The sequence below is a fragment of the Panthera pardus genome, unplaced genomic scaffold (assembly GCF_024362965.1).
Source record: "Panthera pardus isolate Hobbes unplaced genomic scaffold, ASM2436296v1 HiC_scaffold_20, whole genome shotgun sequence".
Taxonomy (NCBI): domain Eukaryota; kingdom Metazoa; phylum Chordata; class Mammalia; order Carnivora; family Felidae; genus Panthera; species Panthera pardus.
The window spans coordinates 50,173,442-50,190,728 of NW_026526766.1; the positions used below are offsets into that span (position 1 = coordinate 50,173,442).

The following is a 17,287-nucleotide window of genomic DNA, read 5'->3' on the forward strand; positions in this document are numbered from 1 at the left end:
TAATTCTCCCCTGCCTTGCTGTCTGCAGACATTGCTAATTGATTGCAGAATACCTTCCCCCAATGCCTGGAAGTGTCCCATGAAGCTGTAGACAGTCTGTTAGATGAAACCTATTTCCATCTCCATCCCTAAATTAGTTTCTTGTTTCACTTGGTATGGATACAAACCAGGAGTATTTATGCATGTCAGAATTATGAAAAATCCTGACATAAAACCTTTAAAAAATTATTTCTCCAGAGGGAAGAGCCAGTTGTGCAGTTCAACTCAGGAACTTTGGCCCTGAACAGGAAGGCCAAAAACAACCCAGATCCTACAATTTATCCAGTGCTTGACTGGAATGACATCAAATTTCAAGATGTGATCGGGGAGGGTAACTTTGGCCAGGTTCTTAAGGCGCGCATCAAGAAGGATGGCTTACGGATGGACGCTGCCATCAAGAGAATGAAAGGTCAGTGCTTGGCCACATCAAGTCAGCATTTCACTCGGGCGGGGAGACAACTTGACTTCCTGTTGAATCTTTCCTCTATTCTCTTACATTATTTAAACAGAAAATTGGCATGGTGTCAGATATAGCTGTTCAGTGCAACTGCAGGTGATATTTCCTTTGAGGTCAGCTGGTGACAGGGTCAGGACATAAACATGAAGGCATGAGATGTTTAAATGCCACTGTCTTGTTGCGATGTGAGAATACAGATTCCCTGTCACACACTGCTCATTGTGGTGGAGGACTGTTGTTTCTCTTACTGCAGTGGTTCTCAAAATTGAGTATGCATCACAGTCGTCTGAAAGCCTTGTTAGAAGCAGACTGTTGGGGTCCACCTTGGTTTCTGACTCAGTAAGTCTGGAGCAGGGCCAGAAGATTTGTATTTCTAATTAGATCACAGTGATGCTGATGCTGAGGGTTTGGAGGCCACATTTTGCAAACCACCGTCTTCATGGATTATCTGCATCAAAATTCCTGGAGACGTTAGCAATGCATCTACTTGGCTTCTCCCACTGTTGGATCTCCAGTATTTGAGTTTCTGGGGCAACATGTGAGAATCTGTGTTCTCAACAAGCATGCTCCTTGCTTCTTCTGTACCCTCAAGTTTGAAACCATTGATCTAGGGTCACAAGAATGAGGTATTTTCCAGTTGTCTTCGTCTCAAGACTGCTTGGTGCCTACCCATCTAACAAGATGGCTAATACACATCTTCTGAGAAAGCTGAATGTCTAGCTCACTGTCTGTACTAGCTGTATTCTCTTCTGTGTGAAGTGGCAGGTAATGCACATGGCTTGATTGAGAAGCTGCATTGTGGCTTCTAGAGCATCTGGGCTTGGAAAGCTGTGTGTCAGAACAGGGAATGTAATTAATTACTTCTGTGGGCCACCTTCACCGTGTGGGCTCTCTAAGGTTGCTGCTGGGTTTTCCTTTCTGACAGCAAAATTGAGTGCAAGAGGGGAATTAACTTGCTCTTTGCAGCAGGTTAATAGAAAACAAATAAAATAAAACAAAATACTGTCAATGCCTAGAGATAGTAGTATGTTTCAAATACACACGTACACATGTACACACACAATCTTGCTTAGCATCCAGAAATGTCTTTTCTGTTTTGATACTTTAGTTACAGGGAGTTTTGGGGAATAGTAAGGATAGTATGAGAAGAAAGGATATAGAATTTTGTAAAATCAGGGCTTTTAAAGTCTGATCTGAGCCTGATGGTCCCATGCCCATGTGAAGAGGTAAAATAGCTTAATGGGGCACCAGGGCAGAAAATGTCTGCAGGGAGAATGATGCATCCAAAGGAAGACAGATACTGAAATAGGGGACAAGGTCATTATAAAGAACTTCATTTTAAATATGCTTCTAAGGCATTAAACCTCGGACAGGGTTTCTGAACCCTGGTTCAGGGTATCTGATTTGGGATTGCCTACTAGCTAGTTTTGTGTGTACCCTTACCCCATATGAAACATTCCTGTAATTTCCAAGCATGTTCAGGTAGGCACAGGGCCACCAGCACCAACTGGCCCCCCCTTCCTCCCTTTCCTACCCAACATTATTTTTCAAAAAATCATAATAGCGCTCTGTCACCAATCAAGGCTGATCAGTTTGTGCATCAGCCAGAGAGAGCTTTCCCTTCAGCCTGGCTGGTACCTGGCGGTTCTTCCTCTGATCCAAGTGGTAACCAAGAGACAGGATGAAAAGAATAGAAACAGATGTAGTTCTGTTTCCTGACCATCAAGCAACTTCCATAGAAATGCCGTTGGATTTGAGGTGTTTTTTGTTGTTTGTTTGTTTGTTTGTTTGTTTAGCAGGACTGGTTTGTGGGGAAGCAGGTTAAAAGTATTATGATAAAGGAAGGTGTGTACATTCCCAGTCTTGTTGTACTGAAACTTTGGGTCTGCTCCTCAGCATATGCGTTGCTGGACAGCGGCTTCAGCTAGAATAGCTGGAGTCTAAATAGAGGCTGCTCCATCTCTACCAAATCATCTCACTGGGCATTTGAGAGCTTAAACAAGAAAACTTGAGAACAGTGGTTCTCAACCAGGGGTGGTTTGCCCCTTGGGGGATGTTCAGCAATGTCTGGATACACTTTTGGTTGGGCCGCTGGTATCTGGGGGGGTAGAGGCCAGAGATGCTGCTGAACATCCTACTATGCAGAGGACAGCCCCCCAACAACAGAGGTTTCTGCCCAAAGTATCAATGGTACCAAGTACTCTTCCTAGAGTAATGTCTGATTTCTATACAGTTTTCCAGACCTGATGGTGACTAAGTGCCTCTGAAGGTCCTGGGGAGTGGGAGGGGATAGTTGTTTCTAAAGAGGTCTAACAGCGAGGGATCACAACTCTTGACTTCATTCCCAGAATATGCCTCCAAAGATGACCACAGGGACTTTGCTGGGGAACTGGAGGTTCTCTGTAAACTTGGCCACCACCCAAACATCATCAATCTCTTGGGAGCGTGTGAACATCGTGGTAAGATGCTCTTTTCCTGTCTTTCCTGCCAGAATTTTTGTTTAAAACAGGCACATTCCATATTGAAATTAGTAAATATAACAATCTTAAGAATGCTACCCATTTTTTTTTTAAAGTTGCAGTTTCATTCTGAATGTCTGGTCCTATTTATAGATTGTAATGAGACTTGGGATCTTTTTTGGAGGTAGGTCCCAGGCTGGATCTTTTGCCTTCTAGTGTGGTTCACCCATGAGTGCTCAAAGGTACCCGTGGTTGCTGCACACTGCCATCCTTGCTGATTCAGGGATTGCCTCAGCTACTATTGCTAGGGTTTGGGGGAGCCTTCAGCATCAGGAAGAGTGAAGTGCATTGGCTCTTCTGAGTTGCCTATCTTATTTCCTCCAAACCCAAGACACTGATACTCTGAATGTTAAATCCATGAATGTCAACAACCTATTGTAATAGAAAAGCATTGGTAATGGCTAGGATAAAATAATAGTAATAAACTTATATCTGATAGAACTTCATTTTTTTTCCCTAACAATTATGGGTACAATTATGGTGGAGCTCTACAACTATCCTATGTTGTACATACTCTTAAAGGTCAATTTATATTATTTAGATATAGCTGAGTACTTCTATGGATTTACTTCAGCATCCTACCTGGGTTTATAATTCTGAATCTGTGCTTAAATTTATGCTTAATTATGATTAATTCCTCATGGAAAAGTTTGATCCCACAAAAAAGCTCCACACAGTAATTATTTCCAAACTTGACAACCTCTTGTTGACTCTGAGGCACAAACACCAACAATAGAAGAGAGACTACTTCCTTTTCCTCAATTTATTAAACTAAAAATACTGGGGCTTCAAACAATATATCATTCTGTGATCCAATAGGGTGTAATTCTGAAAGCTAGATCATGTCCCTTAGGTTCAATAATGAAGTAATGACATTTATTTTTGAGCTATTTCCTGAAAACAGTGGTCAGCATGGGACAGCAGTAAATGAAAGTTTAAAAAAAGTAACCACCGCCAACAGAAAAATGTGTATCTTTTAAATTTTTGCTCTGTCATCACCTTAGCACATAATTGGTTGGCTCTTAAAATTTATAGTTCAGTGAGGAAATGAGAAAGCATTGAGGCGTATCTTGTCTTACAGTGCTACATGCTACAGTACTAGGCTTTTTTTTTTTTTTTTACACCAGAATTTCAATTTCTTAGAATGTCTCTGAAGTTAAAATTCATTCGACATTTTAAATGTAAAAAATGGTATACCAAAAAATTTACCTTTAAAAGACAGTAAAACCACTCTACTTTTCATTGACTCAAAAGATCAATGTTTTTGTGAAAGAAGATTAATTTTATCAAAAAAAAAAAAAAAAAAAGAAAAAAGGAAAACAATTTGGGAATAGGCCAAGACAATGGACCATAATTTCTTCTAGGACCTATTGTTTTATTTGTCTAAGTTTGAGTTTTCTGATTTCTCTAAGCAAAATGCAGTCTCTGACCTCAGACTCTGCGAACCTAATGAGCAAGACAGTGACGTAGCGGGAGTTTTAGGGGAGCAGTAGAAGGAGGAGGCAGAGAGTTGCCTGGTACGGGTCCTTCTGCCATGTACACTTACTCTTTTTTTTCTTTTTTTAAAATAACCTCAAGAAAAGTTAGAGACAGACTGGAATAACATGCCTGGCTCACGTTAGTTCTCCATCAATACTGAATAAAAAAAATAATAGGTGATGCAGACTAGCTGTCCTAGATCTTCTGGAGGCAAATCTTACTGAGTAGGTGCAGGCCTTCCTCCATGTTAGTCCATGTGTGGTAGGCGGGAGGGGGTGGGAAAGAGGGGACCCTGAGTTCGAGCATGGTGCCCTGTAAGCATGGCAGGAGTGTGGAACTTCTCTCGGTCCTGTTGTCAGTGTTCTCAAGGTTGGTACCGCTAGATGTATTGCTTTTTTTTTTTTCCTTGTTAATGTTTATTTATTTATTTTGAGAGAGAGCACAAGCAGAGGAGGAACAGAGAGAAGGAGAGAGAATCCCAAGCAGGCTCTGTGCTCATCGTGCAGAGCCTGACACAGGGCTCGAACTCATGAACAGTGAGAGCATGACCTGAGCCCAAATCAAGAATTGGACACTTAACTGACTGAGCCACCCAGGTGCCCCAACGTGTTGCTTTTAGATACTAAATTTTACAAGCCATTCCCAAGACCCTAGCACACCTTTGAAATCTCAGAGCTGTTGAGGGCCACTGAGAAGGTGGTGTCTCTCCCTTTCCCCACAGGCTACCTGTACCTGGCCATCGAATACGCTCCCCACGGAAACCTCCTGGACTTCCTGCGCAAGAGCCGAGTGCTGGAGACCGATCCCGCCTTTGCCATTGCCAACAGCACCGCCTCCACGCTGTCCTCCCAGCAGCTTCTCCATTTTGCAGCAGATGTGGCCCGTGGCATGGACTACTTGAGCCAAAAACAGGTGTGTGGTGAGGACCTTGCTTTGGACATCTTTCCTTTGAAATTCTCTCTGGACTCAGAGTTGAGCTAAATTTATACATTTTTCTAGTCAACTTCCCCCCTTTAATTCCTCTTATGATTGTCCTAATTTTAATCTCTTTGTTACTATTCTGTTTATATAGAAGTTAATGCCAGACACTGACAATAACTGTATTTAGTGAATCTGAGCATGTATATTTGATGAGGAGGCTGAACTGATCTTAGCTTCATTTGGATCCAAATGATGCATGATAGCGGAGGACTTGGACGGCAGCAGGAAGATTTAATGACCTGGGTTTTTTTTTTTCTTTTCTTTCTTTTTTTCCTTTTTTCTTTTTTTTTTTTCCCTGAAATGCTTCTCCCAAAACATGATGGGTCATTTGGCCAAATCCACTGAGGATATTAGAGAGGAACTTTAAGGGAATTGGGTTCCTCTCTTCTTTATTTCCCAAAGGTCTGACCGCAGTGGCCTTGTGCCAGCAGAATGAAATGAAAAAAGCAAATGATGTTTTTTTTCTTTAAATTTCAGTTTATCCACAGGGATCTGGCTGCCAGGAACATTTTAGTTGGTGAAAACTATGTAGCCAAAATAGCAGATTTTGGATTGTCCCGAGGTCAAGAAGTATATGTGAAGAAGACAATGGTAAGTTCAGAACACAGACACTGAGGACATCCTCCCCAGGACACCCTCCTTCTCCCAATGGCCCTTCTCTTGGATGCCATTGTTCTTTGGTGACTCAGGCATCTGGCTGGGTACCCCAGTAGGTAGTGTCCTGGCCGGGCAAACATCCTTTCTGAGGTTTGATTGCTAAAATGACTGAAGGCTCCGTCTTTGCCACTGAAGAAGTTACTGTCACATGTGGCCAAGTGATTGAACATGCAAGCCTCGTGGTACAGGGGTCAGTCTACATCCAGGCAGGACCCCTAACTGTCTCACTCAGAAACCTCTGAGGAGCTCCCTCAAATCCCTTTCATGCACAGCAAGCATAGGAGGGACAAAAAAGACATTTAACATACTTTCCAAATCTAAAGGAAAGAAATTAATAAGGTTCCTACCTCACAAAGAGGCTCTATAGAGAAATCCCTAACTTCTAAGGCCACAGAAGATTTCCCTCTTTGCCAAAAGTTCTCCACTCCCTCTCCAAGCCCACGTCGAATCCACATTCTGCTGATGACACCTCCTCTCCCAAACAGTAACATTTAATCTTCAAGTAAAGATCCCAGGAGAACCTCACCATGGAAGGAGAGAAGCTGGACTCAGTCAGCTTTCGTTGCCTGTCATAGCTCCCTGGAAATGCCCCTTCCTTCCGGGGATGTGACAGCAACATGGCGCCACCCTCTGCTTTCCCAGGGTGGGCTGGCATGTTCAGGGCCTTGGAGCTAACAAATCCTGCATCATCACATGTGTTTGGTGGCTCTACCCCAGTGGTATGGCTCCCCCTTTCCCAGGTCTGGTGGACATTACTCTGGCTAAGCTTTCCTGGGAATCCTGCGGTTTTCACACGGTCCCTTTGCTTTTGTGGTAACAATTGCCTCGGCAAGGCTCAGGCTTCTGTAGTTACCCTCTTTTTTAGGTTCTTTAAAAAAAAAAATGCTTATTTTACTGACTGACAAGATAACAGAAACAATATTCAAGAATGTTTTGAAAAGGAAATGACCCACAGTCCACTACCTTAACACATTTTTCATTTTTTACTTCTTGCCTTGCACGAACATACATATTTTTATATAGCTACTATCACAGTGAGCATAACTATTTTGGATCTTTCCAGTTCCCTTTCTGATAAGGGTTTGAGGTGGGGCCTCTTTGGCTCTTAGAGACCTCACACACATCCAGTGGGGTCTTGGATGCTTATCAACATCAACACTTCCAGAAGCCTTGGGCGCCTCCCTGAGGGTTGACTCCCATGCACACAATACTTTTTTCTCTAAGCTTTTCTGAATTTGCCTCGCTCAAAGCAGATGTTTCTCTGCAGAGGGGCGGGGCTTATCTTAAAGAAGCAGGACCCACCACTCACCCATTTACTCCTTCTCCTGGGCCACCTGAAGCTTGCTATCTCCCTCACAGAGAACCTTTCTCTTTGGTGTTTGGGGGCTGTGGTGCCCTGAGTGAGGGGGTGGAGCCACTGCCACAATTTAGCCCCACAACATACATATTTTATTTGGATGCTGTCCTCAGATGCCGGGGGAGAATGCTGGTTTGCTTGGCGTTTCATAAAGGGCAGTGATTTCTGCAGTCTTGGAGAGCTCAAGAGGAATGCTTAGGGGGGCAGAGCACTTAGATGGGTCAGAACGTAACTGTGTCTGCTGGAAGTGTCTGGGAGAAGTGTCCTGCAGCAGCATGGGGTCTGGGAGGAAAGACATTAGCCCTCAGGCACCGGAAAGGAGAGGGAATGGAGGGAAGCCAGCTCCCTGCAAGAGGGGTGCAGTGTGGCAAGTTACCACCAGAGGGCAGAGTGGCTACCGTCTGTGGACTATTCAAATCTGAGATTTTGCACTCCAGTTGCCCCTCCGAATCATCTGGGGAGCTTTCAAAAAATACTGACGCTGAGTCCTACTGCTTAAATACTATATACATACTTACATACTCTGATTCTGTTATCAGTTTGTGGTTGTTTGTTTTTTTTTTTTTTTTTGTTTTTTGTTTAAGTCCCCCAGGCGATGCTAATATTGGAAGTGTTGCAAGCTAACATACTAAGGGATTTGGGGCTTTATTACCATTGATAGATGCATCCCCTCTCATCAATGTCTTTATGACTATAGTGTTTCATGTCTGTGCTAGGTTTGGGGGTGACATAAATTGGGACAGTCTCCACCTTTAAGTAGCTCAGATGCATAATAAATAACATTTCATTAATAATGAAAAACAGTTGATTAATAATGAAAAGCAGTTGGTAAGTGCTGACGGCAAAGAAAGCACAGAGGAGAAATGCACATGGGGACACAGAGGAAGCACACTGAACTGAGCCTGTGGGCAATCAAGAAGGGCTCCGTGGAGGAGGCTAACTCTTGTGTTTTACAAATGTTAAATAGATATGGGAGATATGAGAATGAATTGGAGGGTGCAGTACATGTAAAAGCCTAGAGACAAAGGAAGGTAGGAAACATTTGGGGGACAAGTAATTCAATATGGCTGGAGCATAATGCAAAAAAGAGGGAGAGTTAAAATTCAAGGTGGGAGGAGGAATCAAGGATAAGGTCTTTTTTTTTTTTTTTAAGTTTATTTTTGAGAGAGAGAGGGGCAGGGGTGGAGGGGAAAAGAGAGAGAAAGGAAGAGGATCTGAAGCAGGCTCTACACTGAGATCAGCGAGCCCTATGTGGAGCCAGAACCCACAAGATCATGACCTGAGCTGAAGTCAGACTCTTAACTAATTGAGCCAACCACATGCCCCACAGGGATATAGTTTTATTGAAGATTTTTGAATTCCAGCTAAAAATTTTGGACTCAGCTAAGGAATTAAGATCTTGGGACAATAAGGACATTGAAGAACTTTTTAAAAAAGGAACCACGTGTTTGGATTTGCCATTTTGAGCCATTAATCTGGCTGTGGTGCAGAGAACTGATCCTTAGGGACTGAACCTCTAAAGCAAGAAGATCAATTAAGAGGTTGTCATCAGGTAACAGATGATGGTGGCCTGAACCCAGGTGGGAGAGCAAGAGTGACAGATGGAAATGGACAGACCCAAAAGAAATCAAACAAGAATAATAAAGTGCACGTGGAAATTAGTAATTTGGAGGCATGAGGTCAGAAGCTAGCAGGTACATAAAAGCAAAGACAAGACAGAAAATGTCAATGACTCTTTCCATTCCTGTGGAGGGGGGGAAAAGGCTAGAATAACAGGTGTGTCCGGAGGTGAGGTGGGCATGGAGTGAATATTGGGGAGCACAAGAGGTAGGTTTGCAAAGCGGTAGTTTTATAACTGAATCTTAAAGTACCAATCGGGACTTAGGGTCAGAACGGGCTTCAGAATATCTCTACTTCACAAAGACCTAGGAGACAGTGGCACCTTCAGGACTAGAGTTGGGGCCCAGGGCATGGCTGATCTCAAGATGATCTCAAGATGGGTCTGGGAGAATGCCTTCTCCTATTTCAGGGGAGCTGAGAAGACCCCCAAATACTCTTGATGTTGTCTTACTTCCTGGCTTGCCACAGCTGAAACGCTGCTGTTAGAGCTTGACAAATCCCTGGGGGAGAAGGCCCTCTCAGTAGGGCTTATATGATTCCTGGAGTGGGTTGATGGGAAGGGAGCCCAAAATCACAGTTTTATTCTAGGAATAAAACTTAGAAGCCAAACTTCCCAATGTCCAGTCATTTTCCCCAGGCTGGACTTAAAGAAATGGGGACAACTTTGGGGTGCCTGGGTGGCTCAGTCAGTTGAGCGTCTGACTTCAGCTCAGGTCATATCTTGTGGTCTGTAGGTTTGAGCCCTGCATCCGGCTCTGTGCAGACAGCTCGGAGCCTAGAGCCTGCTTTGGATTCGGTCTCTCCCTCTCTCTGCCCCTCCCCCACCCACACTCTGTTTCTGTCTCTCAAAAATGAATCAACGCAAAAAAAAAAGAAAAAAAGGGACAACCTGGGTGGAGTCAGCACTTGGCCCCCAAAGGGCAAATGATTGTGTGTCATCCCATCTTCAAACCCAGTGTAAACTGCATTGATGGGAGGTTATATCCTCCTCCCCCACTAATGTGGACGCACACTGTTCCCTTTGGTCGGAAAGGCTCTTCTCTCCCCGACCCACCTGAGGACACCTACACATACAGAACCGAGCTCACGTGTCCCCTTGTCTGAAAGTCCTCCCTGTCTCTTCCAGGCGTGGTCGGCCACCTCATATCACCTGAGCCGTTCCCACACTACACTTTGATTCTCCGTTTCCCTGCTGCCTCTCTCCCTTTTCAAAGCTCTGAGTGCCTCTGAGAGCCACAAAGTGAATCAATGAAATGCCTACCAAAAATGCACATGCCCATCCACACACACATACCCACACATGTTATTTTTCTTTATACAAAACTGTGGTAGGGACTCCTTGAGGTCAGCAGGGTTTATACTCCTTGCACATCTTTGGATTTGAGAACACTCTTGTACATGGGACATAAACAACAGCTCCTGACTGTGCTGTATCTTACATGTGGGGAATCCCAAACACACTTCCCTGTGGGCTTGAGCGAACCACAGCTCCGTGCAAGCTGTGTGCCTGGGGAAGTGTCCCTGTTGTGCCTAAGTGGCATCTCACTTTGTTCTCTCCAGGGAAGGCTCCCGGTGCGCTGGATGGCAATCGAGTCGCTAAATTACAGTGTGTATACAACCAACAGTGATGTGTGAGTAAGCCTTTTATTGTGGAGGGATTTTTTTTTCTCCCAGAAAAATAAGCATCTGACAGAGTCTTAAAGCAAAGTAGGACTGTTATGTCTGTCTGTGGAACAAAAGTAGTCAGTAAGCCCGAGAAATGAATTTGGAGTCTATGAAATAAGCCTCAGAGTAGACAGTATTCAGGGTGTAATGTAAGATCCCTGGTGACAGGCTGTGGGTGTCCTTCTGCCCGTCAAGGAGAAGTGGTGAATTCTCCATCTCCAGAGGAGCAAGAGGCATATGGAGCATTCCTGCCGCTCCACTTCCCAGACTGACCTCAGCATACGGGACCCAGAACAGTGAGGGGCAGTTCACAATAGCTGCTGGGGGTCACATGTGGCCCGGGAAAAAGGCAGGCCAGATCAAGGGCCCATGTCTGCTCACAGCCAAGAGAGACAAGTCTCAGGCTGGTGGTGAAGGAAGGGCTGGGAGTGAAACTTAGGCCATCTCCGCTCCCCCACCCCCACCCCCCCATTGACGGGAGGAAACACTGAGGCCCTGAGGCTTGAGATGACTTGTCCAGGGAGTTTAGCTTATGCCAGGGGAAGGGCAGGGGGCTGGCAAGCACTGCTTCCTCACTGCGTGCAAGGTGCCTTTTGTATGTTCTCTTCCATTGTCTCTGCATAATTTTGAGGCGGCAATTGGTGTTCCCACTTGCAGAAGACACGAAGAGGCCTCCAGAGGTTCAGTAACTTGTCCCAGGTGACATGAGTATCAGGCGGCCGAGCCTGGATTTAAGTCCAGTCTGTTGGCTTAGAATTGCACCTGCTTTCCCCAGTACCAGCTCATGTTCTCCACCTAAAGTGAGTGGGCGTTCTCACACCGTTTCCCCGTTAGGATCCTTCCCTTGGCCTAAGAGGAGGTCAGCACAGGCCACGTACAAGACCCTGTCCTGAGGAGCACACATTTAACATTTCCTTTTCTGGCAAAGCATCAGTCACCCTGACTTTTGAGGCAGGAGATTGACGGGTCAACCTGTTTGTTGATTATTGGTTTCCCTACTGTGTCTCCTGCAGATGGTCCTATGGAGTGCTCCTATGGGAGATCGTTAGCTTAGGTGAGTATCTATGTTTATCTACTAGGCGAGACTCCAGGCAATGGGAGTGGACCCCTCCCATTCTCACTCGCTGTGGGATCCCACGGGTGCCATCTTTCTGGGGCACCACTAGATGGGACTGGGACATAGAACTTGATGGGTTTCCATGTATGAGTGTGTTTAGTCCTATGTTTCTCTTTTTGAGAGCCCTGTGTCTAATGTCATATTTAGTACTAACAACCTGGTGGCTGTAAACTTCATCATAGGTTGTCTTTGTTTGTACCGAGATGTCACAGAACTGTTATAAGTTCACTTCTACAACTTTAAGATGATATGTTACACAGCCATGAAAAGTCATTTTTGAAGACCATTTAATAGCATGTGAAAACATGCATGCCAAAACCCAGAAACTTCCTTACACGGTGATCCCATTTTATAAATGTTATACATGTTACACATGAAAAACCTGGAAGGAGTCTGTAGGAGAGCACTACAAATATTGCTTGCTTGCTTCATGTGTTTTTGTATTTTCCAAGTTTTCTATATTAAATATGTATGTTTTAGAATTAAAATTGGGCGGTACCGATTATAGATAAAATCGGAATTGTATAAACCCGACCAAGGACTTCCAAATAGGACAAAGATACATCCCATTAGTACAGTAGAGGACTCGTGTGCAGGTGAACTCAGGAAAGAGAAACAGTGTGGGAAACAAGGAGCCACCTTCTGGATCTGTCTGCCGATGGAATGGCCACACTGTCATGCAGTTTGGGGCTTATGTCCAGCTGCGATGTGTGGTGGGTTTGCTCAGACAGGAAGATCATGCTGATTTTGTGTCTTCTCTTGACACACCCTGTCTCTATCCCAGTCTCTGGGCTTGAGGGGCCTGGGGCAGGAGACGCTGTGCTCCACCCAGAGGGGCTCAGGGCAACCCGGTTTCCTGTCTTGCAGGTGGCACTCCTTACTGCGGGATGACATGTGCAGAGCTGTACGAGAAGCTGCCCCAGGGCTACAGACTGGAGAAGCCTCTAAACTGTGATGATGAGGTGTAAGTCAGCCTGGGGCCATTTAAACAAATGTCTATTCAGGGGTGCCTGGGTGGCTCAGTTGGTTAAGCATCCGACTGTGGCTCAGGTCGTGATCTCACGGCTTGTGGGTTCGAGCCCTGCATTGGGATCTGTGCTGACAGCTCAGAGCCTGCTTCAGATTTTGTGTCTCCCTCTCTCTCTCTGCCCCTCCCCCGCTTGCACTCTGTCTCTTCCTCTCAAAAAGAAATAAACATTACAAAAAAAATTAAAAAGTCTACTTTGAGAGAGAGAGTGAGTGGAGGGGGTGCAGAGAGAGAGGGAGAGAGAATCCCAAGCAGGTTCCACACTGTTAGCACAGAGCCTGACATGGGGCTTAATCTCACAAACTGAAACATGATAACCTGAGCTGAAATTGAGTCAGACACTTAACCAAATGAGCCACCCATGCGCCCTGCACCTTAGGGCCATTTTATCTTAACCTTCCCCTGTGTGTTTCTTGGACTGCCACTAATGAAGGGGGTACCTGATTCATACACACATGTGTATATGTATACCTGTACATGCACACACATTGAGATCCTACATACTGCCCCCCCTCCAAAAAAGAAGGGGAGTTCCTTAAACTAATACCATTCTGTAATGGGCAGGGAATTGAGAGCTTTCTAGGCACAGAAATCCAGGAGGAATTTAAGGTGATGATTATCAGGAAGGTTGAAATGAAAGGAAAAAATGCAGAAAAGATCTGAAATCAATTCATGAGACTCTTCATGAGTAAATGCATGAAACCTTGAGACTAACTTTGGGGACGGAGATTTTAGGCTGTGACAGTAGGAAGTTTTTTTTTGTTTTCTTTTTTTTTGTTTTGGGTCATAGAATCTTGCTTCTGCAAGGATTGTTTTCTAGGAGTAAGAATTATACCCAGGGGAAGAATGATTAGCTTTTGTGAAACCACCATTCTCAAAACTGTCTGAGTTAGCTGCTGCCTAACTGGCATGATGTGAAAGCACAAGGCTTTAGGTTCAGCAAAGAATTAATTGTCCAAACTGAGCCATTTCTAAGAAAGAGTGCTATTAATTATGGTACTGATACAAGAGGCCATAAACCTAGACCATGCTAGGTTGATAGCCTTCTGTGCACATAAGGTTCCCCTGAGGCATTTGTTCCCAGTGTGAAAATTTGAGCCCAGTCAGACATTGGTTCTGTAGCCCTGGGGGGAGGGGGGAGGGCACTGCCAGGAATCTGCATTTTAATAACGCAAGTGGTTCTGACCACATTTGGGAGAGTACTGTCTTAGACCAGTGCTTCCCAGACTGTGTTCATGCACGAGCAAGAGGTAAAGAAGTGATAGAAGGGGAAAGGAGTTCTGTGGTCACCTTGGGAAATTCCATGTTAAGTCAGGTTAAACAGGTTTTTTGTTTAAATGGCAAGACTTCTCAAGAGTTTGCTCTGCTAATCCCTAAGAGGGAGATGCAGTGTGGAAGTTGGCAAATTTATTAGAGTATGGAGCCATTTTTTTTTAAATAACATTTTGAGAGACACAGTATTCCAAGGGACATGCTGCCCTAGACACATGACTCAGTTCTTTCCAGACAATCAGAAGAGGTGAGACCAAGATCCTGCGGGAATGGTACTCAAGAGAGGCACTAGATTTGCTGGCAGAAGAAAGGGGGTCTTGAGGGAGGTGGGAGGCTGGATCGAAACTCAGTGCTGTACCCTGTGCTGCCAGTCAAGTGTAATGACCATGTGTTGAATGGCTACTTTCTCTGTTTTCCATACCCCACACCGGGCCATGCCCAGGACTGAAGCAGAGTTAACTGGCTAACTCTTTGTTTCCAAAGGTATGATCTAATGAGACAGTGCTGGCGGGAGAAGCCTTATGAGAGACCGTCATTTGCCCAGATACTGGTGTCCTTAAACAGGATGTTAGAAGAACGCAAGGTGAGCTTGGGGCTCAGGGCAGGCTCTTGAGTCAGAATTCCTCATGTGCCCTGTATGGTTAAAAAAAAAAATGGCTGATACAAGTCACCAAGTACTTCTGGGCATAGCCCTTGGTATTAGAGGGACATAAAAGATGTGGCCGCTAACTTTAAGGAAGTTACAATTTCAGAGGTGGTAAGATTTCTGTAAAAGAGAGTCACATGTGGTAGAACAGATAGAATTAGCTTGTGAGCCTCATGAGTAATGTGGCCTGATCCTTCAATTTTGTAGAAGAAATATACACAAAGAGGTGAACGTGATGTGTCCAAGGACACACAGCCAGTAGTAGTGGAGCCTGGTGTCCAGTTTCTGTCGGGAGGGGCAGGAAGTCTATCAAAATGTCCAGCAGGTGGTCGGCTATACTGATCTGAGGTTGAAAAGGCAAGTCTAGGTTAAGGAAAGGGATGGCAGGTTACCACAATGCAAGTGGTAATTAAACCAGAGATGTGGGGGGGGGGGGGGGGAGGGCGGTTACCCACAGGGATGGGGACAAAGAAAGTATCTGTAGAGAATGGGACATCTCCGGAGGGACAGCAGAGAGTGGCCTGGAGAGAGAGACAGGGTGAAATCTTACCTACCGAGGTCGAGGGATGCATTTCAGGAAGAAAGTTGTCAAATACAACATGGGAACTTAAGACAGAAAAATGTCCCCCAGGTACCTAGTCCTTGAACCACATGAAGGGAGCTGGGGTATGACTGTAAGTGCCATGTGCAGAGGCAGTACCGGGGGAGCCGGTGTCTCTGACCCACTCTTGCTCTTGTAGACTTACGTGAACACCACGCTTTATGAGAAGTTTGCCTACGCAGGGATCGACTGCTCGGCTGAGGAGGCAGCCTAGGACCAAGCCCACCCACCTATATGTTCTGTCTCCCCTCCACTGGCATGACAGACCCTTGATGCCAAGCAAGCCAGCAAGACTGTGCCAAGAGAGGTGACCTAGAACATAAACATGTACATATATTGCTGTGTGTCTGGGACTTTACCACAAAAACCCATGTGTGTGAATCTATAGTACACTTTGACTCTCATAGGACTGTATATACTGTTTTGAGTAAGAATGTGCTGAAATCAGAATGCCTGTTTGTGGTTTCATATGCAATAATATATTTTTCTAAAAATATGGACTTTACAGGAAGGTGTGTGAGTACAATTACTATAATGCATAACTCATTATCATCCTAGGTATTTTTGATATTTACCTTCATAGTGAATGCTATAAAATCTTTGGCTCTGTAGAAGAAAGATCTTGTTAGTAAACCTAAGACCGGCCCTGATAGTCCGGGTAAGAAAAGTGGGGGAAATAGGTTAGTTCTATCAGCGTAGAGGTTAACATCTAAAAGAGATCCTGCTGTCCATCTCTTAACTTTCTCCCTCGTGTATAGAAGCCATCCTACTTTCACTTGGTCATTTGTCAACTTCGTCATGTGTTTCCAGACCCCACCAGTCAATCCAGAATGCTAACACCTAAAAGTAAGCTTCAATCTCATTGCATACAAGTCTAAGAATCTTCAGAGAAGTACAAGTTTGATAAATTAATGAGATTTGGTTTTAGTTTCTCTGGTAACATGGATTTGTGCATTTTAAGAAACTGAAGTAGGAAGCCTGGAGTTCCACTTGGGAGACATGCGACATTTGTATCAACTGAACATCCCTACATGTATTGCACGTTGTAAAGTTTCAGTGTTGATCAGTTGTGAGTTTACAGTTTATACCGTAGGCACATGTTGCACTGAGGTCATACAGTAAGTGAATAAATGTCTTGCCTACCCACTTTTCGTCCGGGAATGTTTCTCATAGGTATTGACAAACATCTTTATTATACTTTAAAGTTATCCTCCTTGAACTTGTCAGTAAGATCCATGTAGAGCAGCAGGTGGGTACTCGGCCAGACAGGGGCTCGCAAGCTCCCAGGATTGGAAACATCGAGAAGTGTTGTGTCTAGTTCATTTTCTTGCCAGGGCCATATACCTCCAACTGAGAACTTAAATGAAGAGCCCTTGATAATGAGTCCCAATAGTTTCTTTTGCTTTTTACCCAAATGCTGTAGAGATACTCCTGACAACTGCTAGCTTGAATGTATAGTATGTGGAAATGAACCACAACAAGGATGATCTGAAAATGTAAATAAGATCTTCACATTTTTCATATGGCTTTGGAACAAACGTTAAGGTTTTTTCCCCCCTGTAATAGTTTGACCTTCTTAATTATGTATTACTTAAATTCATAGTATCCAAAATTTGAATTATTTCATGTCAAGTACATGAAGAGACATGGCGAAGAAGTACTTGCGATAGTAAGAAAAAGATGTTCAATGATAATTATTTGTAACTCAAAATGCCAAGGCAGCAAACCTGAAGTATGTTTGAGGGCCTGTCGTCGCAGGCACTGAGGTCCTTCTGGCACTCAGGTCTCACTACTGATTACTCAGATGCACCTGTATCATCGGCAAAGAAACCTTTGTCATTTTGCAGCAT

The 17,287-nt window shown here is 44.4% G+C and overlaps 1 protein-coding gene across 3 annotated transcripts in view; it reads left to right on the top strand.

Moving 5' to 3' along the window:
- TEK (TEK receptor tyrosine kinase) overlaps window positions 1–16,583 on the top strand; it is a 105,695-nt gene extending 89,112 nt beyond the window's left edge. For all 3 annotated transcript variants that reach the window (XM_019424209.2, XM_019424206.2, XM_019424208.2), the window contains 9 exons: window positions 238–448; window positions 2,845–2,955; window positions 5,216–5,406; window positions 5,953–6,066; window positions 10,670–10,740; window positions 11,788–11,828; window positions 12,759–12,855; window positions 14,674–14,773; window positions 15,577–16,583. In XM_019424209.2, coding sequence (XP_019279754.1) covers window positions 238–448; window positions 2,845–2,955; window positions 5,216–5,406; window positions 5,953–6,066; window positions 10,670–10,740; window positions 11,788–11,828; window positions 12,759–12,855; window positions 14,674–14,773; window positions 15,577–15,651 — 1,011 coding nt within the window. In that variant the 3' untranslated portion in view covers window positions 15,652–16,583. The remainder of the gene's footprint in view (window positions 1–237; window positions 449–2,844; window positions 2,956–5,215; window positions 5,407–5,952; window positions 6,067–10,669; window positions 10,741–11,787; window positions 11,829–12,758; window positions 12,856–14,673; window positions 14,774–15,576) is intronic.
- The last annotated feature ends 704 nt before the right edge of the window (window positions 16,584–17,287 follow it).